Source organism: Paroedura picta, chromosome 1 (genome assembly GCF_049243985.1).
Source record: "Paroedura picta isolate Pp20150507F chromosome 1, Ppicta_v3.0, whole genome shotgun sequence".
Taxonomy (NCBI): Eukaryota; Metazoa; Chordata; class Lepidosauria; order Squamata; family Gekkonidae; genus Paroedura; species Paroedura picta.
The window spans coordinates 62,777,192-62,800,918 of record NC_135369.1 but is presented as its reverse complement, the minus strand read 5'-3'; the positions used below and the strand labels follow the sequence as shown (position 1 = coordinate 62,800,918).

Sequence of the window (23,727 nt, the reverse complement as noted above, 5' to 3'; positions counted from 1 at the left end):
CATTTCCCTAGTGTTACCAGTCCTGAACCATTCTTCTCCATTAATGAGCAAAACTGCTTGAGCAGATCAGGGCTGCAGTCCTCACAGAGGACTCTCCTATCCCAGCTTTCAGGTTTGGATGGGCCTTGGGGGTTGCAAGGACAGCAAGCTTGTCAGTAGGTAGCCTGTCAAAATTCTTCTCTGTCCTGCATAGCTCTTGGTCCTTCCAACTTGCTACCAGAAACAGAATAAATGATATAAAACAAACAAATGAATACCACTTGGTTTAATTTGCATAATGTCCATTGTTTTAGGGGATTTAACAAGATTTAACACTTAGGCTGATTCCACCATTATGATTTGCTAGGGTGTTTTCACCACATTGGATTCTAAATGTAGACTTTAAATTTGTACTTAGCTTTATGAATCTGTGGTTTTCTCCTATCATTGGTCAGAACTCTAATCGTGGCATGTGTTTTGAATTTCCATCAGGAGAATGGGTAGTCCTGCCTCCAATCATGCCTCCTTTTTCTGGTCTGAGCATGTGCTATAATGCACTCACACTGAAATGCATTCAATTTAAACAAAAAAATTGGCCACACAATCCCTCAGTTCCTGTGGCACTAGAATCACCAAAGCAAGGGGGGATTCTTATGTTGATGTGCACTCGGCCACCACCGTGCATGAAAACAAAGCATGTTGACTGCCATTACACAACTGCTTACCTTCACCAAAGTTACAAAGTGCCTTGTTGTACCTTAAATCATGAAAATGTGTTTATATGTTGGAGGGGGAGATGGGGTAGGTAGGGGGAAGGAATGTGGAGCCCAAGTTTTTGCCCTTAACTTTATGGTGTGCTCCCAGAAAGCTGGTGCTATTGTTATTGTAAATTTGCATTGTAATGCGATCATGTTCAAGCCAGCTTGGTGTTAAGAGCTCGGACTTCTAATATGGCGAGCCGGGTTTGATTCCCTGCTCCCCCACATACAGCCAGCTGGGTGACCTTGGACTCGCCACGGCGCTGATAAAGCTGTTCTGACCGAGCAGTGATGTCAGGGCTCTCTCAGCCTCACCCACCCCACAGGGTGTCTGTGGTGGGGAGAGGAGAGGGAAGGTGAATGTAAGTCGCTTTGAGCCTCCTTTGAGTAGAGAAAAGCGGCATATAAGAACCAACTCTTCTTCTTTAAAAAAACACGGAGGGGAGAGGGGGGTGGGCAGGAGGAGAGGCAGATAGTAAGCAAGTTGATATATATATCTATATTGACTTCACTGGAGAAATGAAACACAGACTCGAAACGCAATCTTCCTTATTGGATAACCGTGAATTGCCTCCCAAGGGAGGGGGGAGAAATCACAGTTTTTGAGGATTCTCAAACTGTGTGGCAAACTCGGATTTAATTCAGATCTGCTCCTTAAGAGCCTAATTTTTGTGTAAAAGGTTTGTTATTTCATGAGACTTTAGAAAGGCCACCATAGCATTTTTTGTTACTGTGGAAACAGTTTTACACACGTACTAAATAATGCAATTTCAATCCACTTCAATTATTGTTTGCAAGTGGGTTTTGCCATTCCACATACTAAAATCCAGTTGTAAAGTACAATGAAAATGGATTGAAAGTGCATTATTTAATGTGTGTGAAAGCACCCATAGGAGAAAGAGACAACGAACAATTCATCATAACTCAGCCTAGTTCGCTATCCACATGGTGGAGTCTGAAGACTATGTCTCCTGTGTACTCTAGAACCCACAGGTGTTCCTACGTGAACATTCAGATAAACATATCACAGCCATGATTGGCAGCTGTTGGACTGGGGATCTTAGAACAAAAACAAACATTCTCAGAACCCAGTAGGAGAACTTTTATCCCACAGGCAGGGACTGGCACCAGTTTTGGGGCAGCCAAAGAGTCTCTTCAACCCCCAGCATTGCCCTTCAATCTTTTCAGCGCTCAAAGCAGGGGTAGTCAAACTGCGGCCCTCCAGATGTCCATGGACTACAATTCCCAGGAGCCCCTGCCAGCATTCGCTGGCAGGGGCTCCTGGGAATTGTAGTCCATGGACATCTGGAGGGCCGCAGTTTGACTACCCCTGGCTCAAAGCATCCCTCCCAACTGAAGCCATTGTGAACTGGATCCATTTCCAGATGGGTTTTCTCATCCCATGGGAAAGAGCAAGAGAGCTTTGCACTTTCATTCATGTTGCTGCCTTCAGTGAAGTAAAAGGAGCAGTTATATATCCAAGAGGTAGGATTTGGTGTAGTGAAGTGGTAGGAGTTGCTGGTTCAAATCTCATCTATATTACAAGCTCACTTGTTAGGCTTGCCAGGTCCCCTCTGGCCATCAGCAGGGGATGGGGGAGTAGGGCTGCCAAAGCCAGGTTGGGAAAGTCCTGAAGATTTAAGACTGGAGCCTGAGGTAGACAGTTATCTCAGTTAGGAACACTGCCATAGAGTCCCCCCTCCAAAGCATCCATTTTCCCCAGGGGAACTAATCTCTGCAGTCTGGAGATGTGGTATAATTCTGGGGGATCTCCTACCTGAAGGCTGACATCTTTAGGGGACACCTATAATCCTTCTGTCTTCTGGTGAGAATTACTGTGGTAATAATGAAAATAACTTTGAAAGCACTATACCAATACTATGATTAATTATGTGGGTTATTACTGTAATAAGGGCATCAAAACAGTAGCCAATTGGATATGAGCTGGGAAGCATTTGCGAGTCATTTCGCAGACAAAATCTCAACTCCCCACAGCAATCTCCCTCTAACTTTGGACACAGAAAGCGAACTAGAGGCTCCTTGGCTGTCCTTGAAGAGAACACTGAGTTACTTCGGACAACTCTCATTAACTGAAATAGGATGCTAACAGCAACGAGGCCAACAACTTGTCCACTGGAACCATGTCCATCATGGCTCTTACAGACAACAGACATAAGTACTGGGGCCCCCATCCTGGAAACAATCAACTCTCCCTTTCAATATGAGAATTCCAGGAGGGTGAGGCTGCGATACGCCTGTTGCTCAAAAAACCATCCATGGACCCTCAGGAGCCTGATAACTACCACCCGGTCTCACATCTAGTATTTCTGGCGAAGTTGGTTGAAAGGGCTGCTACGGACCACATTGGCTTTCTACAAATGGAGGTTCAATAATACTACAGATAAAGGGACAGAATATCTTTCTCAAGAGTGGCAACCCTGTGGGGATATACAAGATCTGCCATGTGCATATGAAGAAAAGCCACAGGGGGCATTGGAGGAGGTGTGTAGCTGGCTTAGTTTGATTAGGAACATGCTTGGCTTAATTGGAGATTTCCTGCTCCTTTGAACATGTTTCCTCCCTGTTTGCCTTCAAATGAATGAGAACATCGGCTAGACTGATAGGTAGGGATGCCAGTCCCAGGTGGGATCTGGAGCTCCCCTAGAATTACAGCTCATATCCAGACAAAAGAGATCAGTTCCCCTGGAGAAAATGGCTGCTATGGACACCATAGCATTAAACTTCACTAAGGTCCCTTCCTGTCCCAAATCCCATCTACTCCCAACTCTACCTCCAGTCTCCAGGTATTTCCCAACCCAGAGCTGGCAACCCTACTGCTAGGACCCTCTCCTTTCTCTCTCTCTCTCTTAACAACATTGGTTCCGTTCTCAATAAAGCTACTTATTCTTTAAGCAGCTAGTGCTTTGTTCCTCTGCAAGTGTAAACTCTGCCAACCAACCCCATGGTAGTGGTCAAGTGATTTGCAGTTGGATGAATAATTTTGCAAAAAGAACCTGGCAATTGTTATTGTTCTGTGTTGCCTATTGACTACAGAGGAGCTGCCCCTTGCTCCTTCCAGCAGAGGTTTCAAAAGGCATGCGGGCATCCATGCTTTTCATTTTTAGGTTACTCTTAAATGCTATATGTGAAGTTGTATAGCATGGTCCTACATTCACAGAAAGGCTGGATATTGACATTTCATTCCACCCCATAATGTAAATGGCAGGAGAGCGTGCAAACAAGGCCAACGTCTGCTCCTGATCTCTAATGCAGTGGAATCCTGTGGAATCAGGGGATGTCCAGATGGCCTGGAAGCCATAGCTGACTCTTCTAATTTTGCTGAAATATTATCTGCCCCAACAAAGATGTGTTACATCAGTTTTCTGTAAAGCCACTTCCTCTCCTCACTTTGAGCCATTCTTTCTGGTTTTACCAATGGTTTTGGTGCTTAGCAAAGAGTTTTGAAGCATCCCGTACAGCACGTTTCTGCAGTCTGCCTTGGTATCCTTAGCATTCACTTTCCAGTTTCCCTCTGGGAACCCATAAGGCTCTGGGCTATTTTAAGATAGCTTTCATAATGACATAAGCAGGGGTTAAGTCAATAAGACCCGAAATGCTAAAAGCATAGCATCATAGTATTTTCAGGAGACCTTGGAAAGTCTGTAACCCAAATAGGAGCAGGTCAAAAGCTGACTCCTACACCAGGCAGCAGCCCAGGTAGGGTTGCCAACCTCCCATGGTTGGAATTACAAGTGATCAGTTTCCCTGGAGAAAATGGCTACTTTGGAGAGTGGACTCAATCTGGTATTCTATCAAGCTGAGACCCCTGACCCCCCCAGACTCCACCCTCAAGCCTCCAGGAATTCCCCAGCCTGGACCTTGCAACCCTAAGCCCAGGCAAGATTCTGCCCTGGCCAGAAATGGTTTATGTATTACTGTATTTTATTTAAAATGTTTTGATGTCACTCATCCTCCCAATACAACACCCCTAAGGTGGCAAACATTAGACCATTAAAAACATTTTGAACATTATAAACATCAGCCATTAAAAACAGTGTTTAAAATACAAATGCGCACACATATATTATTTTTCATTAAATAAAATATGTAAATGCACAAACACAGGAACAAGGAAGATGACTTAAAAAACAATACGGGAAAGCCAAACAAAATAGTCTTCACTTTTGGCTGAAGGTGTTTGAGGAAGACAACTGAATCTCCCTGGGGAGGGTATTCCAAGGTTTTGCCACCATGACTGGAAAGGCCTTTTCTTGAGTTACAGGCCACCCCAGATGGTCAGGGCATCGAAACCAGGCTTCTGAAGATAATCAAAGCCAGCCAGGCCATCCTCAAGTCTCCAAAGAGAGGTTCACAATGACAGAGTTCTGACAGGCGCTCCCCAACATAAACTCATGACAGCTTAGCAGGCACTCCTGGCACTGGAACCCAGCCAGGCGCGCCCACCATGTTCCCAGGACCCCTTAGGCCCAAAGTCAAAAGTGGCCAGCTGCAGTGCAAAGCCCAGCCCTCGAATCAGGAGGATGGTGTGCCCAGGGTGGCCATGTGAGTGCAGAACACATCCGTAGGATCCTGGAAGGGCTTGAGCACCCGCATTACTTAGGAGATGATCAGCCAGTCATTGGAGCTGATTCTGAGCTACTCTTCTCCATGCAGGATGGTCATGGAGGAGATGACATCCTGCATGGTGCTCTTTTGCTCCACCACACCAGCAATTATGGCATAGGTGGAGTTCCAGCAGGTGCAAAAGTAGCTGGTGTTCGGGCTCATCCCTCTCCCTGCTCTTGGTTAGCAGTTGGGCAAACGTGATGCTGTGTGAGAAGTGGGTGGCCAGGAGCCAGCAGATCTCCAGTAAGGCCTGCATCTAAAGGGTGGCAGCCTCACAGGTGGGCCTGACAGTGCTCCCCAGGCCCAGAGCATCCTTCACCATCAGGTGAAACATGTGTACCAGGCAGAAGATGCCCCTGAGGCACACAGTCAAAAAACTGACTCCTGCACCATGCTGGCACCGTCTGCAAGTAGGCAATGGATGCTGCAGCTGCCGCCCACCCACTCCCTCGGACTACTCCGTCTCACAGAGGCAATGTATTGTGCTATGTGGTCTGCAGGACCTTGAGCAGGACCACTTTGTAGTCTGGCAGAAAGAATGTCCCCTCCTGAGGCCTGGGGCATGCCCCCAAGAGTTTTGAGAACAGTTTAATGAAGCAGAGACAGTCAGTTTGGAGATGCATCTAATCATGATTTACCACGAACAGCACCAAAGTTTGTGAAATATCTGTGCCTGTCATTTTCTCATTAACTTTTCTTCACAAAATGCAAACTGATCAAAATTCATGACAAACTTTACTTTGTGAGCCGGTTCATGCCCATCCTTCACCCACACACAGGTTTCCCAGCCTCAGAGGCCTGGGGGGGATCCAACCTCACACCTTCCATCATCTTGACTACTTTGTGGATAACACATGCTCTTATTGTGGGAAAACAGCAGAGGTCCAAAAGCTGGAGGATCAGATGCTCTAGCAAATCAAGAGGAAACCAGGAAATGAAACTAGCATCCCTGCAGCAGGAGAGAGAGGTGATGAAAAGGAGATTGGGCCAGCCTCTCATAAAGGGATCTGTTAGAATGTCTTCTTTGCCACAACATGTGTTAGTTTAAAAGGATGATAACGAAGACCTAGAATCATTCCCTGGAGTATACAGTAAGTATCTGGCCATGTTTCAAGCCAAGCAACATAGTTGTTTGTTTTTCCCAGCCAAAGTTCTAGTACAGTTTGGTCTATTTTTAAACAGCAACTCTGACAAGATGAGACCTTTTGAGGGAGAAACAAAGGAGTCTGCTGAAGCAGCCGGCAAACAAAGCCCAGAGAACAAAGAAGAAAGGCAAAGGCTCAAATGTAGTCATTAGGTTATGAAACGGCTTCCCCCAAGCAGTGCTGGAGAAAGGAAGCACAATACATGTTAAAATGGCTCTGTCAGGTTAGTAAAACAAAAAAATTGCTGTAAATGAGGTTTTGTTCTTCCTAATACAGGATTGTGAGGCACCAAGTTCAATAGCTCAGTGAACTTCACCCACCGTTCCTTTATTTTACTCTGATACAGGGTCAGTCCCCATTACAATCCTAAAATTTTAGCTTAGCTATTGAGAAAGTTTCTGGAGCTGAAAGACAGACAGAGATTCACCTAACAAAATCTTTTCTACTTCTTGAGCTAATTTGCCATGGCTACTGAACCTGGGCTGGTTCTGCACTTACTTTGTTTTTTCCGTTGTCGATCCTGCTGAATTCAGATCGATTTGAACCTGGGTTTTCCTCCTTCCTACCCTCCAGAACGGAAACAGAAGGTGTTCTGCACTTGATTTGGGAAGCTCAGAGAGGAGAGGAGAGCAGTGGTTGTGAAGCTACTTGTTTATTTGTGAGAGGGGGTCAAGTGAAGTCCAGCCATTAAAGAGTGCTTTATTATCCGGAGCAAGCCAGGGGAGGAGCCAAGTGCATCTGGCTGCTTGCTTCTTTCTTTTCATGAAAGGGGGGAGGAGAGGGGGGAGCCAGCAGCAGCCTCTCAGAGAACGAGGCAAATCTCTGCTGAGAGAAGTGTGGGCTTCTGGAGCACAGTCACTTTAAAACAGAGCAAAAATAAGTATTGGGAGGGAAGCCTTGCAACTGGAAACCAGGATGGCTTTAAACTGACATCCAGCCAATCAGGGTCAGACTGCTTCTCTATGACAGCATTGCAGGAAGTTAATCCGACAAAACACAGAAGATCTACACTATGCGGGAAGGGTGGCTTTTAAAGGCAGATTTTCAAATATAGCGACTTACCGTATTTGCCGGCATATAAGACGACTGGGTGTATAAGATGACCCCCCAACATTTCCACTCAAAATACAGTACTATGGGCCACTATGGGCAGCTATGTCTATCCCAACTGAAGTGCACCCGGCGTATAAGATGACCCCCCCCCCACTTGGAGGCATGTTTTTCAGGGGGGAAAAGAAGTCCTATACGCCAGCAAATACTGTATATCCGCTCCTGGATATCGCGGGGGAAAGGTAGGGTCACTGTGAATCAATAATGAATGCTGCAGAACGAAAATTTAAAGTGCCCAAAATAAAAATGGAAATTGAATACAATGCAGAGGGGAGGGGTTTATTTGGGCTGGGAGAGGGTAAAACACAAAGGGCAGACTTGACCCAATCATAGAATCATAGAATCATAGAGTTGGAAGGGGCCATACAGGCCATCTAGTCCAACCCCCTGCTCAACGCAGGATTAACCCTAAGCATCCTAAAGCATCCAAGAAAAGTGTGTATCCAACCTTTGCTTGAAGATTTCCAGTGAGGGGGCGCTCACCACCTCCTTAGGCAGCCTATTCCACTGCTGAACTACTCTGACTGTGAAAAACTTTTTCCTGATATCTAGCCTATATCGTTGTACTTGAAGTTTAAACCCATTACTGCGTGTCCTTTCCTCTGCAGCCAGCAGAAACAGCATCCTGCCCTCCTCCAAGTGACAACCTTTCAAATACTTAAAGAGGGCTATCATGTCCCCTCTCAACCTCCTTTTCTCCAGGCTGAACATTCCCAAGTCCCTCAACCTATCTTCATAGGGCTTGGTCCCTTGGCCCCAGATCATCTTCGTCGCTCTCCTCTGTACCCTTTCAATTTTATCCATGTCCTTCTTGAAGTGAGGCCTCCAGAACTGCACACAGTACTCCAGGTGTGGTCTGACCAGTGCCGTATACAATGGAACTATGACATCTTGTGATTTTGATGTGATGCCTCTGTTGATACAGCCCAAAATGGCATTTGCCTTTTTTACCGCTGCATCACACTGCCTGCTCATGTTTAGTTTACAATCCACAAGTACCCCAAGGTCTCGTTCACACACAGTGTTACCTAGAAGCGTATCCCCCATCCAGTAGGCATGCTTTTCATTTTTCTGACCCAGATGCAGAACTTTACACTTATCTTTATTGAATTGCATCTTGTTCTCATTTGCCCATTTTTCCATTGTGTTCAGATCTCGTTGAACTCTGTCTCTATCTTCCGGAGTATTTGCCAGTCCTCCCAATTTGGTGTCATCTGCAAACTTGATGAGTAGTCCCTCCACCCCCTCATCTAGATCATTAATAAATATGTTAAAAAGTACCGGGCCGAGCACCGAACCCTGAGGTACCCCGCTACTCACCTCTCTCCAGTCTGATGAAACACCATTGACAACAACTCTTTGAGTGCGGTTCTCTAACCAATTCCCTATCCACCTAACGATCTGAAAATCCAGATTGCAGTCCTTCAACTTATCCATCAGAACATCATGGGGAACCTTGTCAAAAGCTTTACTAAAATCCAAGTAAATGACATCAACCAAATTTCCCCGATCCAGCAAACCTGTTACTTGGTCAAAAAAGGAAACTAGGTTGGTCTGGCAGGACCTGTTGGAGACAAATCCATGCTGACTTCCTTGGATCACCAAATTGTCCTCCAGATGTTTGCAGATCGCTCCGTTTAATATCTGCTCCATTATCTTCCCCACAACAGAGGTCAGACTCACTGGTCTGTAGTTTCCCGGGTCATCCTTCCTCCCTTTTTTGAAGATCGGAATAACGTTTGCTCTTTTCCAGTCCTCCGGGACATCTCCAGTCCTTAAAGAGGTTCCGAAGATGATGGACAAGGGCTGTGCAAGTTCTCTGGAAAGTTCTTTGAGTACTCTCGGGTGCATTTCATCTGGACCAGGGGATTTGAACTCATCCAGTGCAGCTAAATGCCTCTCGACAACCTCTCTATCCATGTTAACCTGCCACCCAAGTATATTTAGAGTTAGCCAGGTTTGTCCAGACACCATGATTTGAAATCATGTTTGCAAACCAATTATAGCTTCACACAATTCTGTTTAGTCTTACAAGACAGACGCTTGCTTCATAACTCAGAACAAAAATATCATCACAACACAGAGTGATATCTGCCTCCAGGGGAGACCTGGAGATCCTCTGGAACCACAGCTCATCTCAGACTGCAGAGATCAGTTCCCCTGGAGAAGATGGATACTTTGAAAGGTGGACTCTATTGCAATTCCCCCCACAGAGGTCCCTGTCCTCCCCAGGCTCCATCCTCAAATCTCCTGGAGTTTTCCAACCTGGAACTGGCAACCCTACCTCCCAACCCCCACCAGTGGATGGGGGGGGGGTCATGGCAACCCTAAGAGCAACTCTGGTTTCTCTTCAGATCGCATAAATCGTTTGCCTGGCCATGCCAGGCAGTTGCACAAGGGGAGAGTTGGACATTTGAGGCCCAGATCCTCCCCTTCACCTATGGTGTCACTGCAGGGACCCAAAACACTCCGTTCAGCTTCGCTGTGCTGTGGAGCCAAACAGGGCATTTCCACCCACCATGATGGTGGAAGAGTGGCATGCCACTCTCCCACAATTGTGTGGTGGGACCACCATGCCCCCCCGTGCCCCTTGCTCTGCCTACACGAGGCACAGAGGAACCCACCTGCCCTGGAGTTGTGTATGTGCATGGACAGGTTCGGGGAAGACCTTGTGCACCAGGGGATTTCTTCTCCTGTGTGTACATGGGAACTAGTGGGGCATGCTGCCCTGCTGCTAGGAATTAGTGGCAGACAGGCGTGGCTGCCACAGTGCATAATCAGTCACAGTGATTCACTTCAACATGCAGAATCTAAACAGTTTAGATTTACTTTGTGTAATAAGATTTTAATTTACAGGTTGCCCCCTCGCTACCACCAGTTGTCCACAACAGATACAACACTGGGCGACTCCTGACTGGCCACCCATTAACCAAGGTTACACCCACAGTTGATAAGGTTATAATGTTGCTGTGTTCATACTGTTAAGTCCCTAATTGTTGTTATATTCTCTGTGAACTCTTATTGTCAACCATCTTGACCTGCAAGGGAGGGCGGTATAGAAATGTAACAATTTTTTTTTTTAAGATTTGGTTGTGTGTAGCTGAAATGGCCTAAAGAGGAGGTTAGACCAATTCATGTAGGAGTGGGCCATCAATGGCTACTTGCCATGGTGACCCCAGGGAACCCATCGATTAAGAGGCACCAGACCTCTGCATCCCAGAACTAGGAGGCAACATCAGGAGAAAGACTCAGCAGCTCCTCCGCATGTAGCCAGCTGGGTGACCTTGGGCTTGCCACAGCACTGATAAAGCTGTTCTGACCGAGCAGTGATATCAGGGCTCTCTCAGCCTCACCCACCTCACAGGGTGTCTTTGTGGGGAGAGGAAACTATGCCCCATAGTTGGGGAACTGATTGGCCACAATGTGAGACAGATTACTGGTCTGATCCAGCAGGGCACTTCTAATGTTCTTATGTCCAAGATATTTTGGTACCTGTGGTGGAAACCCAAATGGTACTTTCCCTTTCTCCTTCCCCCCACAGTGATAAAAACAAATAATTAACAACGAGCTTCCTTCTCTGGTCTCCTACAATCTGTCACCTGAAACGAGTGACCGCATCCTGCCTGATGGTAGTTCTGGCCCTGTCTGGCAGTCTGTTGTGTTGCTTTCCTGGAGCATTTTTAGACTGCAAAACCCAGCCTTTGAACTGATTTTTGCAAAATCTTTTGCTGCCCCACTGATGTTGTTGTGAACGATTTGATCTTTGGACATCACGGAGAGGAAAGAATATTATGTAGAGCTGGCTGCAGGCTTGGGTGGGGAAGGAGGGAGAGACTTGGGTGGGCAGAACTGGGGTGGAGTTTCAAGCACGGTCAGTTTTGAAAGCCAACAGTTCCCACCAAAGTACTAGAAAGCAAAGTAAACTGGGGAGGGTGGGGGGAGACAGAAAGCAGTGTGAGTTTCCTTTCCCAATTTAGAAACAAACATTTTGCTCTCTGATAGGCCAATGAAGAGCTTAGCATCATGTACGTTGTTTTGCTCAGAGTATTCTGGATTGCATTAAACAGGCCTCCAGCTGTATTAAGTATGTGACAGGGGAACTGAAAGTGTTGTTTTTTTATTGCAATTATAACACAGATAATCCTTCTTCCTTGACAAGAAAATTTGTTCTCCCTACCCGTGCAGTGTGCTCTCTCCCTCCAGATGGGAACTGTAGCTGCCCAATGTGTCATAACAAAGAACTCTTCCCAAATAGGAAATGGCATTAGGCAATTTAATAAATTAAATCATCCTGCACTCTAACATGAGGCACTCAGCCTTCTCCTTGCCTCCTTTTCCGAAGCAGCTCTGCAATCTTTCCTGAAGAGGTTTCATTAAGGCTCCATATCTGGACACTTTTTAACCGGCTCAGTCTAGCTCTGCCTGGGGCTGTGTGTTCTGGATTGGAAAATAACTGGAGAGTTCAGGGGGTGGAGCCTGAGGAGGGTGGGGTTTGGGGAGGGAAGGGAAGGGACTTCAAAGGGAACTAGCATAGAGTCCACCTTTCAAAGTGGCCATTTTCTCCAGGTGGACTGAGCTCTGCTGCCTGGAAATCAGCCCTAAACCCAGGAGATCCCCATCCACCACCTCAAGGTTGGTAACCCCAGCTCTGTGAAAACTAGATGACACCCAAAGTGATGATATCTCCATTCTCTTCTGCGTGCTTACAACTGGGGTCCCCAAAATGGCTCCTGTTATGTCTGTGGGCATTTGGCCACTGATGCAAATGCAGGCTTCTGCCAGCCAAGGAACTAACCAGTTAAAGGAACCTGTTAAGGTCCAACCAGATCGCTCTGCTTAGGGCTAATCAGATTGTTCTGCTTAGGGCCAATCAGAGGCAGCAGCGGGCTGCCTGAAAGGTATAAAAGCGCATGAGCTTGCCTGTTTTTCGCTGTTCGGTATTTGGAGTTTGTTGCTCGAGTTGCTAAATAAAAGAGCTGTTCTGAAGTACTGGAGTCTGGGTTCACTGACCCCGCAGACTTAATAGCTCCTGCCAAAGCCTTTCCTGCCACCTGCCACCTGCTTTTAGAAAGTAGATAGGGCCAGATGGAAGTTTTGCTCAGCAATGCTTCTGATTGGCTTTGCAGATTTAAAAAAAATGTTACTTAGAACAAGGGTAGTCAACCTGTGGTCCTCCAGATGTCCATGGACTACAATTCCCATGAGCCCCTGCCAGCAAACGCTGTCAGGGGCTCATGGGAATTGTAGTCCATGGACATCTGGAGGACCACAGGTTGACTACCCCTGACTTAGAAGTAACTGTCATCCCAGTATAAGGTGTAGGGACACTGGGTGTCCCTTTTTCCCACAGGGGGATTAACCTAAGTGCTTTGTTTGTTGGGATATGCAAGAATAGTGGTGTGCATAATTTAGCAGAATAGAAAAAATTTCCTTCAGGGGGCACAGGAGGAGATTATATTTAGCATAGCTAGAATAGAAACTTGGTGGAATTTTTTAAATACTCTCCTCCAGTGTCCTGACTAGCTCAACAAGAGACATGCTGCTCCTTTGAGTACACGTCCTCCCTGCTTGCCTCCTGAACAGCTGAGCAACAGAAGAATGAGCTCAGAATTCAGTTAGTCTATAAGTCTGTCTTTCTCTATACATAGTTGTTCTTCTGAATAAAAACTTTTTTATTCTTTCTGCAGCCTGGTGCTCTGCTATCTCTGCATATTCAAACTCTGCCAACATTGTTCCGGGCTCCTTCAGCCCTTGCAATTGTTTCAAGTTACACACCACAGGGTGGTGCTATAGTAAGGGGATAGGAAGGTTCGGGAAGATATTGTCTACTTCTGAGCATCTACAGAGTGAAATTCTGAAATGTTGCAGTTCCTCTCTTCTTGCCCCTCCCATCTTTGGATTTTTCGGCATGATTAGAAACTGACTCAACATGCCTAAAAAGAGGAAACGAAATGGATTGTTGGATTTTGAGGAGAAATTGGGTTAAAAGGAATAAAGAGGATTTCTCTTAACACTGGTAGCTGATCAGCAATAGATTCTGAGTGTAAACTAGCACAGTTGCTTGATAAGCAGCCAGAGACTGAACTGCAACAGAGATTTCTGAATATGTCAGGTTCCCCTCTCCATTACTTTCATAGTCACACATGATTCACACGGGAGATGCTGAGTGCCAGATTATTCTCCTGTAGCACAAACTGGCTCTGAGTAATCCCTCAAAGCACACAGCAGACAAGCAGGCCAGTCTTTGAACAAACACTCGCTAGCAGCAACCGGAATGGGATGAATAGTCATTATTTCCATCAGAAATGTGGATCAATTGGTTTCTGGTGCCAGCACATTCCAACGGATGCCTCTTGGCGTTCATAATCCCTCTAGCCTCTTAATCCAGTTTCACTGCCATGTCCCTATGGAAATAGTGACCCTCCGGTGAACTTTCAAGTCCAGCATAACACAGTGCTTCATGCCTGGCTTGGTGGATACAAAGTGGACCTGATATTCCCTTGACTGAAGAGTGGTTAACAAAACTGGCGGACTACGCTGAAGTTGCCAAATTGTCTGCCATCTACAAAGATCCCGATCTTGGAAAATATGCAAAGCAATGGACATTGTTTTGGAATTACATGAAAAAAACCTATCCAGACTTTGTGAAGATTTGTACAATTTAACATAGCAACAGCAGGTTCTAAGCATAGTTATGTCACAGATTTAGGTTTACTGTTTCATTTGTTAGGACTAGGAAAGAAGTCTTTGTATTTATTTGTGATTGAATGTTAGATTGATGAATTTATGGATTAGTGATGGGTATTTTGTTTGATATCACAATAAAATATTTGAATTGGAAAGAAAACAAAACGAAGTGGACCTAATTCTTGAAATATATAAGATAAATATCTCTGCTCCCCCACCCCCAATGCAGTTCATTCAAAGCTAAGCACATTAAAATCTCATTTGATTATAGTGGAAAAGATGGGAACAAGTGAAATAAATGGAATTTAATAACGCTTATTTCTGGAGGACTTCTACCCTGAGTTTATCAATCTCACTTAACAGTTATGTATTTAGTACAAAACACGGACCATTCTATGAGTAAGTTATATCCAATGGACCTGTAATGTGAATGCTGATGCAGTCTAGCAGCCATGAATCCAGAAGAACTTAGTTTGAATCTTGCCTTTGCCACTCTCTCTCTCAGCCCGTCCTCTACCTGCAGTACTTCTGCAACAAAAAAGGGAAGAATCTTACTTTAAAAAAAAATTAGGAATGGGCAAAACAGACCTGCTTCCACCTGCAAGGCCTGTTCCACCCTACCAACCCCAAGGGGTCCCCCCCTCTCTCTCTGACCTTTATACTGAATTGCTCGCTGAAAAGGTCAGAACTCCCAGTTAAATTCTGAGGTCTTGTCACTGTCTCTCCCACTGCTCAGCACCTGGATACCATGGGGACAAGTTACTGCCAGGTGTGCCCCAGGAGGAATAGCTAGTTGCCAGTCTCCCTCCCTTTTTCCTGGGGCTCCCCTTTACAAGTGTGTGTAGGTAGACTAGGTAGAACCACTACTAGCATACAAAGATAGAAAGTATTTATTTAAATATTAAAGTATTAAACAGTAAATGTTTAAAGTAATCCCAGGAGACCTCCAGCCACTCCTTGGAAGTTGGCAACCCTATGCAATAGGAAGCTGAGAGTTACATGCCCACCTGGGCATCCCCCCTTCCTTCCCCCTCCAAGCCCATTATTGGCCATTTCAGCAGGGGTGGGCTGGTCAACATGACCAAATATGGTCATATCAGGCAATAAATGTTTAACAATTTAAATTTTTTTTTTAAATTAACACCCACTCATGTCTGCTTGGACTCCGGGGAATGGTAGAGGACAGGAAGGCCTGGAGGATCGTTGTCCATGGGGTCACGATGGGTCGGACACGACTTCGCACCTAACAACAACATGTCTGCTTAAGTTGCTTCTCCCCATAACAGTGGAATTCTTTTGTACATTTGGCATATATTCTAACAGAATCACATCTGATTCTGCACATTCTCGGCTGACCTTTGTATTGAAGTGGGCTTGAAACCCATTTTCGGGGACTCATGGGAGTGGCAGGGAAGAGGCCTTGCTTGCTAATATAGAGGCAAAAACAAGGGCTAACAATGGAGGCCTGTGGCAGGAGGAAGCTGGTCATCTGGCAAAAAGCAATTTTTAAAAATATCTGATGCAGGCAGCAGGCCGGCCTCTTAGCCTCATTAGACAATTTCTAAAATGACTGAATATGCAGCCTATTTTTCTGTGTCAAATATTTCTAAAGGGAGGTAGATGTAAACCAAGTACCAAGCCAATAAAAAAACTGTTGGCAGACCTGTTAGTAATCTGTGTGATTAGTAAATGTTTAAAAACTAAATAAAAATGAAGCCTACAGTACACATTTTGAAACAGAAAACAAATGGATTTAAATTTCAGTTTATTAATAGTGGAACCAGTAAAAGGAGGACTCCTTTAGCCAGCCACAGCCAGCTCTGATTTGCTAACATTCTGGTGTTCTTTTGTAAAAAGTTTCCCAATGCATTTCTTTTCAATAGGCACTTCATGTTTGGTTTCGGAGCAGAGGCATGAAGCCAGAATCTTTTTAACTTTGCAGGGCATGATTGTGGGAGACTTTACAAGGGAGCTGGAAGTTTAACAGAATACTAAATTAGGCACTGGTCGGGATCACTGCTTAAAGGAACCTGTTCTCTCTGTTTCAGGGGAAGGCGTAGGACTGTAACTTTATTAACTTTTGATTGCATTATGTTTGCATGACTTCAGCAAAGAGCAGTAAAAGCTCAGCTCATTCTCCGTCCAGGGTTGAGCTGCCTTCCAATAGTTTGTTATTAATTATGGTGTTTTGAAATTCGGGTGTTTTGTAAATATTGTAATCAATATGAACACTTAATATGAAAAGTAAACAAATTACCATCTAAACAGTCCATTAAAAACACGATTTTCTTTCTGTTTGGTTTACTTTTTGTTTTGCCGTCTTATCTCCCTCTGAGCATATTCCTTTTGCTTTTATAGGGCAACCAGCATTTTCCTAATGAGGACATTAGCAGAATTTCTTAAAAGGAAGATAGGAAAGAGGCTCTTTATTGACCACAAGGTGCAGCCACTGGAATTACAGACACGTGGGAGGTATCCCAGTGCTTCCTTTCTGCTGTTCTCCCAATGGCTACTTCCATTTGCAATCCACAGTCCCTGGCTTGCCTGCTCTCTGCAGACATTATCTGTTGTCCAAGCAGTTCTCCAATCAAGAACTGGCAACTCTACTTTTATTCTGTCTGTCTGAAATTTGGAAGAATGGCTTTCCTAAGGGAGTGCTACATTTCCTCTGTGGCTTATCCATTTTGGATGGAAAACTATTAAGGCATTATTAGATTTAAGAAGTGTGTGTGTGTGGGGGGGGTCAATTGAAACCAATGGGAAATAGTAACAGTACAATGAAAATGAGACAACAGTACTGAAACAATAACAAAAGCATGAACAACCCCAAAATGAAACAAATACTCTTTGAATTAATAACAAAAACAAAATAAATGAACTCTCATGTACAAGTCTACCTTCCAACCTATTCTTCTTTGACCCAACTTGGCATAGTGATTCAGAGCAGCAGCCACTAAGGTTTGATTCCCTGGTCCTCCACACGCAGTCAGCTGGGTGACCCTGAGCCAGTTCTCTTAGGACTCTCTCAGCTTCTCCTACCTTGCAGGGTGTCTGTTGTAGGGAGTGGAAGGGAAGGGGATTATACACAGCTTTGAGGCTCCTTCAGGGATTAAAAAGCAGACTACAAAAAAACAGTTCTTTTTCTTTGTGCAATCTGGCTTTTCTGATGATAATTTTGCAGTTGGATTCTACTGAGTGCAAATTTATTCCATGAGCTTTAAAAGGCAATGTATAGTTAAAGCACTTCAAGGTCACCCAGACAGCTGAAATTTGGGAACATATTGTTCAGGAATTATTAAAGAAATTCTGAAAAAGAGTTGTTTTGTAAGGTTCACACAAGCCCCTGAAGGTGCTGTTCAGCCCTTCTCTTGCTGTCAGGGTGGAGGTGTGAAAAAACAGAAGGAAGGCAGCTCCAAAGGCCATGTTGCCTTTCTGGCTTGTGAAAAACAGAAGGGCAGTTCTAAATGTGCTTGATCCAGGCTCCTGAATGGACTGCTGGCCGTGTGGGAAAGTTGATGGACATTTGCACTTCAAACTTCTGCAATTGTAACTTGGGGGTTTGGCTTAGAAATAGGGCATGTAACCCCTCAGATATTTGCCTGACATTCAACAAACTGAAACTGAGTAGGTGCTTTCCAAAATTCACTAGTCAGTAAAAAAAAAAAAACAGCACACCCTGGAGTATAAAATTTACGTAGTAAATAGAGAACAGAGTGAGCTGAACAATACACATCTGTGCAGTGATGGGCTCTGGGAGTGCCTGTGCATGAGTGGATTGGGGTAGGGCAATCCCAGTAATGACCCAAAACATAGATATGTGTGTGAGCAAAAACTGTTTAGTAATAGATGTCTTTTTTTTTCCTTTGGCAAGAGAGGAGCTTATTTAAACCAAAAGCATTTGCTGTTCAACTGCACTGCCAGAAAATGCATAAGAGCAGTGCTGCAAGAGATCAACTGCAAGTTAAGAATTTACAAATCTGCTGCTCAGCCATAACAAAGCAATAGAGTACAACAGACCTCCTTCTGTAACAGCTGTGCAACGTTGATCTTCTCCCTTAAAACAGTTCTGCAGGTCTACAAGACAGAGCTCTTCCATTAGACCTAAGGTTGAGGCCTATAAAGTCCACTAATGAGCCAGCCTCCCTACATAAACATAAATGGTAGCATCTGCACGCCCACTCAACACTTAATATCAAAGCACCCCATCACCTCCTTCTTCTCTATCAGAGAGAAGGCAATGAGTTTTGATTGTTTTCAATGCAAACCGATTTTTTAAAGTTTATAATGCTTTAATTATTGTTTTATTATAATGCATTGTAAGCCACCCTGAAATTAGCTTTGAATCAAAGACGTAGTTAGCAAAGCTAACTTGGGATCTTCACCAATGTCTAAGGGGATTGTTTCCTTAGACAAATTAAAAACAACCAACAGAAATTGAGTCCAATAGCACCTTTAAGATCAACAAAGATTTATTCAAGGCATGAGCTTTCATGTGCAGACACACTTTCTCAGACAAAATGGAACAAGGATCATGAGAGTACGGATATACAGAAAAGGCTACCCACTAGAATCTATCAAAATAACCAGTCATATTGTAACCCTTTGTAATGGGGAAGGTTCAATTCAATAAAAGACAGCACCTTTATGGCTTGACAAAATGAGAAATTACTTCAAAAGAAAAGAAACCATTTCAGGCATTGGATAATTTTAACTATAACAATATTTATCATCAACCCCAGAACTGTAAAACTAGATATATAACAAAATCATAATGGCTATGAGCATAGCAACATTAATGGCAACAAAATCTTCAGTGTCCTTCAAAAAGGGCACTCAGCACAGAACCAATCCTAACACACTGGAAGGAGAAAGTCCAACTTGAAATTATAGAAGTGCCTGGCTGCTGCTTCTTATCTTCAGGAGCTGGCTTGCTGCTGCTGCTGCTGCTGCTGCTCAGGGACTCCCTCCCTGGCTTGGCCTGCAAAAGAATTAGCAGTTCCCTCAGTCAAGCTCTGGGCCTTCTCTCTGCTGCTGCAGGGCCAGACTGACTGAGAGGGGAAAGCCTTACTTTCAAACAGTACACAATTGAAAAGAAGAAATTATAAGGTGCAACCTTCCCCCCTGGCCATTATGCCCACCAAATACCTGCAAAAGAATTAGCAGTTCCCTCAGTCAAGCTCTGGGCCTTCTCTCTGCTGCTGCAGGGCCAGACTGACTGAGGGGTGGGGCTTTTGCACTAATATATGAGCAACTTACTTACTGCTCATGCTCAGTAACCTTTGGCTTCCTAGGCCTAAATCCTAAACTGATGGAATGTATTAAAACAAAAATGACATGGGTTACATTATGTTAAACTGGAATGTTTTTTATTAAGGGAAATTAAAGGGGTATAGTAAACATAGAAACATACTATGAATGCACACACACAAGGCTGATTTAAAAAATGAAAGGGGAAAAGGGAGAATTTTGGGAAGGCAGTATTACCAATCACGATGTGAAGAGGTCCACGGATTCAGCCACAAAATGACAGGCGTTTCATGGAAGAGGAAAGGAAGAAACCCACACAAGTGTGCAGAAAGTTCAAGTACATACAGGATGGGTGCTGGGTGTTGTATTTTTATAGGGTAAAATGCTACCTTGGGCTATGCTGACATGCAAGCTCCTAAAACAATGTGTTGATGAGATTTCCTGTGTTTGATAATTACTCCAAGAGACATATGATGGGTTTTTCAGGTGAGGACAATGCTCTGGCAGAAACTTTGATGGGATCCCAAGAATTATGATATGAATCAGTGCTAAAAATTCAGTACAGCTAATGAAAAATAATTGCTATTATGGGTTAATGCAGCTATAAAATGATGTAGTCATGCCATAATTATGTTATCTCATGGTGTGGCTTTTTATCCTGTTCCAGGTTATGCAGAAGGCACTTACTAGAGCCATAGAATCATAGATTTCGAAGGGACATCTTGAGTCACCTAGTCCAACCCCCTGCAGAATGCAGGAAATTCACAACTACCTGCCCACTCACAGGCCCATTATGCACGGCCGCCGAAACGGCGATTTCGGGTCACATGGAAAACGCGGAGGGGGAAGACGCGACGCATACCGGTTATACACGGGGCGGGGCGCGACGGCGGCAAAACCCAGAGTAACCGATTATGCACGCGCCGATCCGGGCGCCGCTTTTGGTTGCGCCCCGCTCACCCGGAAGCTGCGCTTTCTTCCGTGTTTCACTGATGCGGCTTTTTCGGCGGCATGCACCGAAGCTGCAGCCGGTTGCAGCCGGCTCCGTGCGTTATCCGTGATTTTAGTCGCCGCCATTCCACCCCGAATGTGCGCTAAAACCCCCGTGCATAATGGGTCACAGTGACTCCAATTCCATGCCCAGATGATATCCCCACCAAAAAAACAAAAACAGAATCGATGGCCAGTCTGATCTGAAGGAAATTTGCTTCCCCATCCCAAAGTGGCAATTGGCATTTCCCTGGTCATGCAACAAAAGCCCATTATGCACGGCGTGGAAGGTCCGCGTTCGGGGTGGAATGGCGGCGGCTAAAATCACCAATTATGCACGCTGCAGGTGGCAACCGGGTGCAGAGTACACGTATGCCGCCGAAAAAGCCGCTTTAGCGAGATGCGGAAGAAAGTGGAGCTTCCCGGGACCAGGGCACAACCAGAAGCGGCTCCAGAGTAGCCGCAAGCATAATTGGATACTCTGGGTTTTGCCGCTGTTGTGTTCCGTCCCGTGCGTAAGTGGTTTGCTTCGCTTCTTCCTCCTCCGCGTTCTCCGTGCCGCTGTTTCAGCGGCCGTGCATAATAAGCCAAAGTGGCACGAGAGCCAAGCACCAACACAATTTGTTCTGCCCAGCCACTTACAATCTGCCTAAATTCATAGTATCAGAAAGAAATTTCCAAGCTGGTGATGGCAAAAAGCTTTATTCAAAACGAGTTCACAGTATCAGCATTTCTGTGAGGTGGCCACATAGCCTCTGCTTAAAAACCTCCAAGGAAGGAGAACCCGCCACTTCCTGAGGAAGTCTGTTCTGCTCTGTCAGGAACTTCTTCCAGATGTTTAACCGAAGATTGTTTTGAATGCATTTCAATCCATTGGTTCTGGTCCAACTCTCTGGGGCAACGGAAAACAACTCTGCTCCATACTCTATGTGACAGCCCTTCAAGTACTTGAAGAAGAACCTCCTAGATTAAAGTAGGTAGCCGTGTTGTCTGAAGCGGCACAACAAAATACAAGTGCAATAGCACCTTTAAGACCAATAAAATTTTATTCAAAGTGTGAGCTTTCTAGTGCATGCACTCTTCCTCAGACAACACAAGATGGAACAGGGATCATGAAAGTACAGCTATAAGGAGAAAGTAAATGAGTAGCAAATTGGTAAACTGTGTCATAACATCCAAATTATGCAATATGATATTCCTGTGCTTAAAAGGCTACTCAGTCTTTTGGGTTCAGTTGTAGTTCACAAAAACATTGGAGAAATAAAAATGTCAAGGTTAGTAATTAATGGCAGACATTTTCTCAGTTGTGAAAAGAAATAATTAAAAGAGACTAGTTGTTTGTCCCATCTGTCTCCATGAGAACAGAGAGTTAGATTCTCAATTACATTGCATACTACATTACAGTCACATTGTCCCAAATAAAATAAATAGAAGAGGGGATTGTAAGGAATATAGATATAAGAGTTGATTGAGGTTAGCATACATAGTGAGGTAAAAAAAACTATGTCCAGGGTATTGATTTGAGCGTTGTAATAACTTGCATTTCTGCAATCTCCCTTTCTAGTCTTTTCTTGAAGTTCCTTTGCAATAAAACAGCTACTTTGAGGTCCCTTATTGAATGTCCCACAAGGTTAAATGTTCTCCTACAAGTTTTTCAGTCCTGTGATTTTTGATGTCAAACTTGATGACAGGTTTTTGATGTCCATTAATTATTTGGCAGAAAGTTTGACCACTTAGTCATCTAGTCATCTTCTCTCCAGCTAATCATACTAAGCTCCCTCAACCTTTCCTCATATGTCTTGGTCTCCAAACCTCTCACTATTGTTGTTGTCCTCCTCTGGACGTGTTCCAGTTTGTCTACTTCCCTCTTCAACTGGGTTGCCCAAAACTGAACACAATATTCTAAGTGAGGTCTAACCAGAGTAAAGTAGCGAGGTACCTCAGGGCTCGGTGCTTGGTCCGATACTTTTTAACATATTTATTAATGATCTAGAGGAGGGGGTGGAGGGACTACTCATCAAGTTTGCAGATGACACCAAATTGGGAGGACTGGCAAATACTCCGGAAGATAGAGACAGAGTTCAACGAGATCTGAACACAATGGAAAAATGGGCAAATGAGAACAAGATGCAATTTAATAAAGATAAGTGTAAACTTCTGCATCTGGGTCAGAAAAATGAAAAGCATGCCTACTGGGTGGGGGATACGCTTCTAGGTAACACTGTGTGTGAACAAGACCTTGGGGTACTTGTGGATTGTAAGCTAAACATGAGCTAAACATGAGCAGGCAATGTGATGCAGTGGTAAAAAAGGCAAATGCCATTTTGGGCTGTATCAACAGGGACATCACATCAAAATCACAAGATATCATAATCCCATTGTATACGGCACTGGTCAGACCACACCTGGAGTACTGTGTGCAGTTCTGGAGGCCTCACTTCAAGAAGGACGTAGATAGATTTGAAAGGGTACAGAGGAGAGCGACGAGGATGATTTGGGGCCAAGGGACTAAGCCCTATGAAGATAGGTTGAGGGACTTGGGAATGTTCAGCCTGGAGAAAAGGAGGTTGAGAGGGGACATGATAGCCCTCTTTAAGTATTTGAAAGGTTGTCACTTGGAGGAGGTCAGAATGTTGTTCCCATTGGCTGCAGAGGAAAGGACACGCAGTAATGGGTTTAAACTACAAGTACAATGATATAGGCTAGATATCAGGAAAAAAGATTTCAGTCATAGTTCAGCAATGGAATAGGCTGCCTAAGGAGGTGGTGAGCTCCCCCTCACTGGCAGTCTTCAAGCAAAGGTTGGATACACACTTTTCTTGGATGCTTTAGGATGCTTTGGGCTGACCCTGCGTTGAGCAGGGGGTTGGACTAGATGGCTTGTATGGCCCCTTCCAACTCTATGATTCTATGATTCTATAAATGGTACCATCACCTTGTGTAATCTGGACAGTGTACTACTTTTGATGCAGCCCAAAATACCATTTGCCTTTTTAGCCACTGAGTCACACTGCTGACTCATGTTCAGTATATGATCTACTAAGACCACAAATCCTTTTTGCATATACTACTGCCAAGACAAATCTCTCTCATCCTATAATGATGCATTTGATTTTTCCTACCTAAATGCAGAACTTTACATTTTTCACTACTGAATTAATAAAAGCACTGTACAGATAGTAGAA

General features: G+C 44.5%; 1 protein-coding gene across 1 annotated transcript in view; it reads right to left on the bottom strand.

The window, feature by feature from the left end:
* Window positions 1–18,784: 18,784 nt before the first annotated feature.
* STUM (stum, mechanosensory transduction mediator homolog) overlaps window positions 18,785–23,727 on the bottom strand; it is an 87,886-nt gene continuing 82,943 nt past the window's right edge. Inside the window, exon 3 of the mRNA XM_077340854.1 lies at window positions 18,785–19,283. Coding sequence (XP_077196969.1) covers window positions 19,222–19,283 — 62 coding nt within the window. The 3' untranslated portion in view covers window positions 18,785–19,221. The remainder of the gene's footprint in view (window positions 19,284–23,727) is intronic.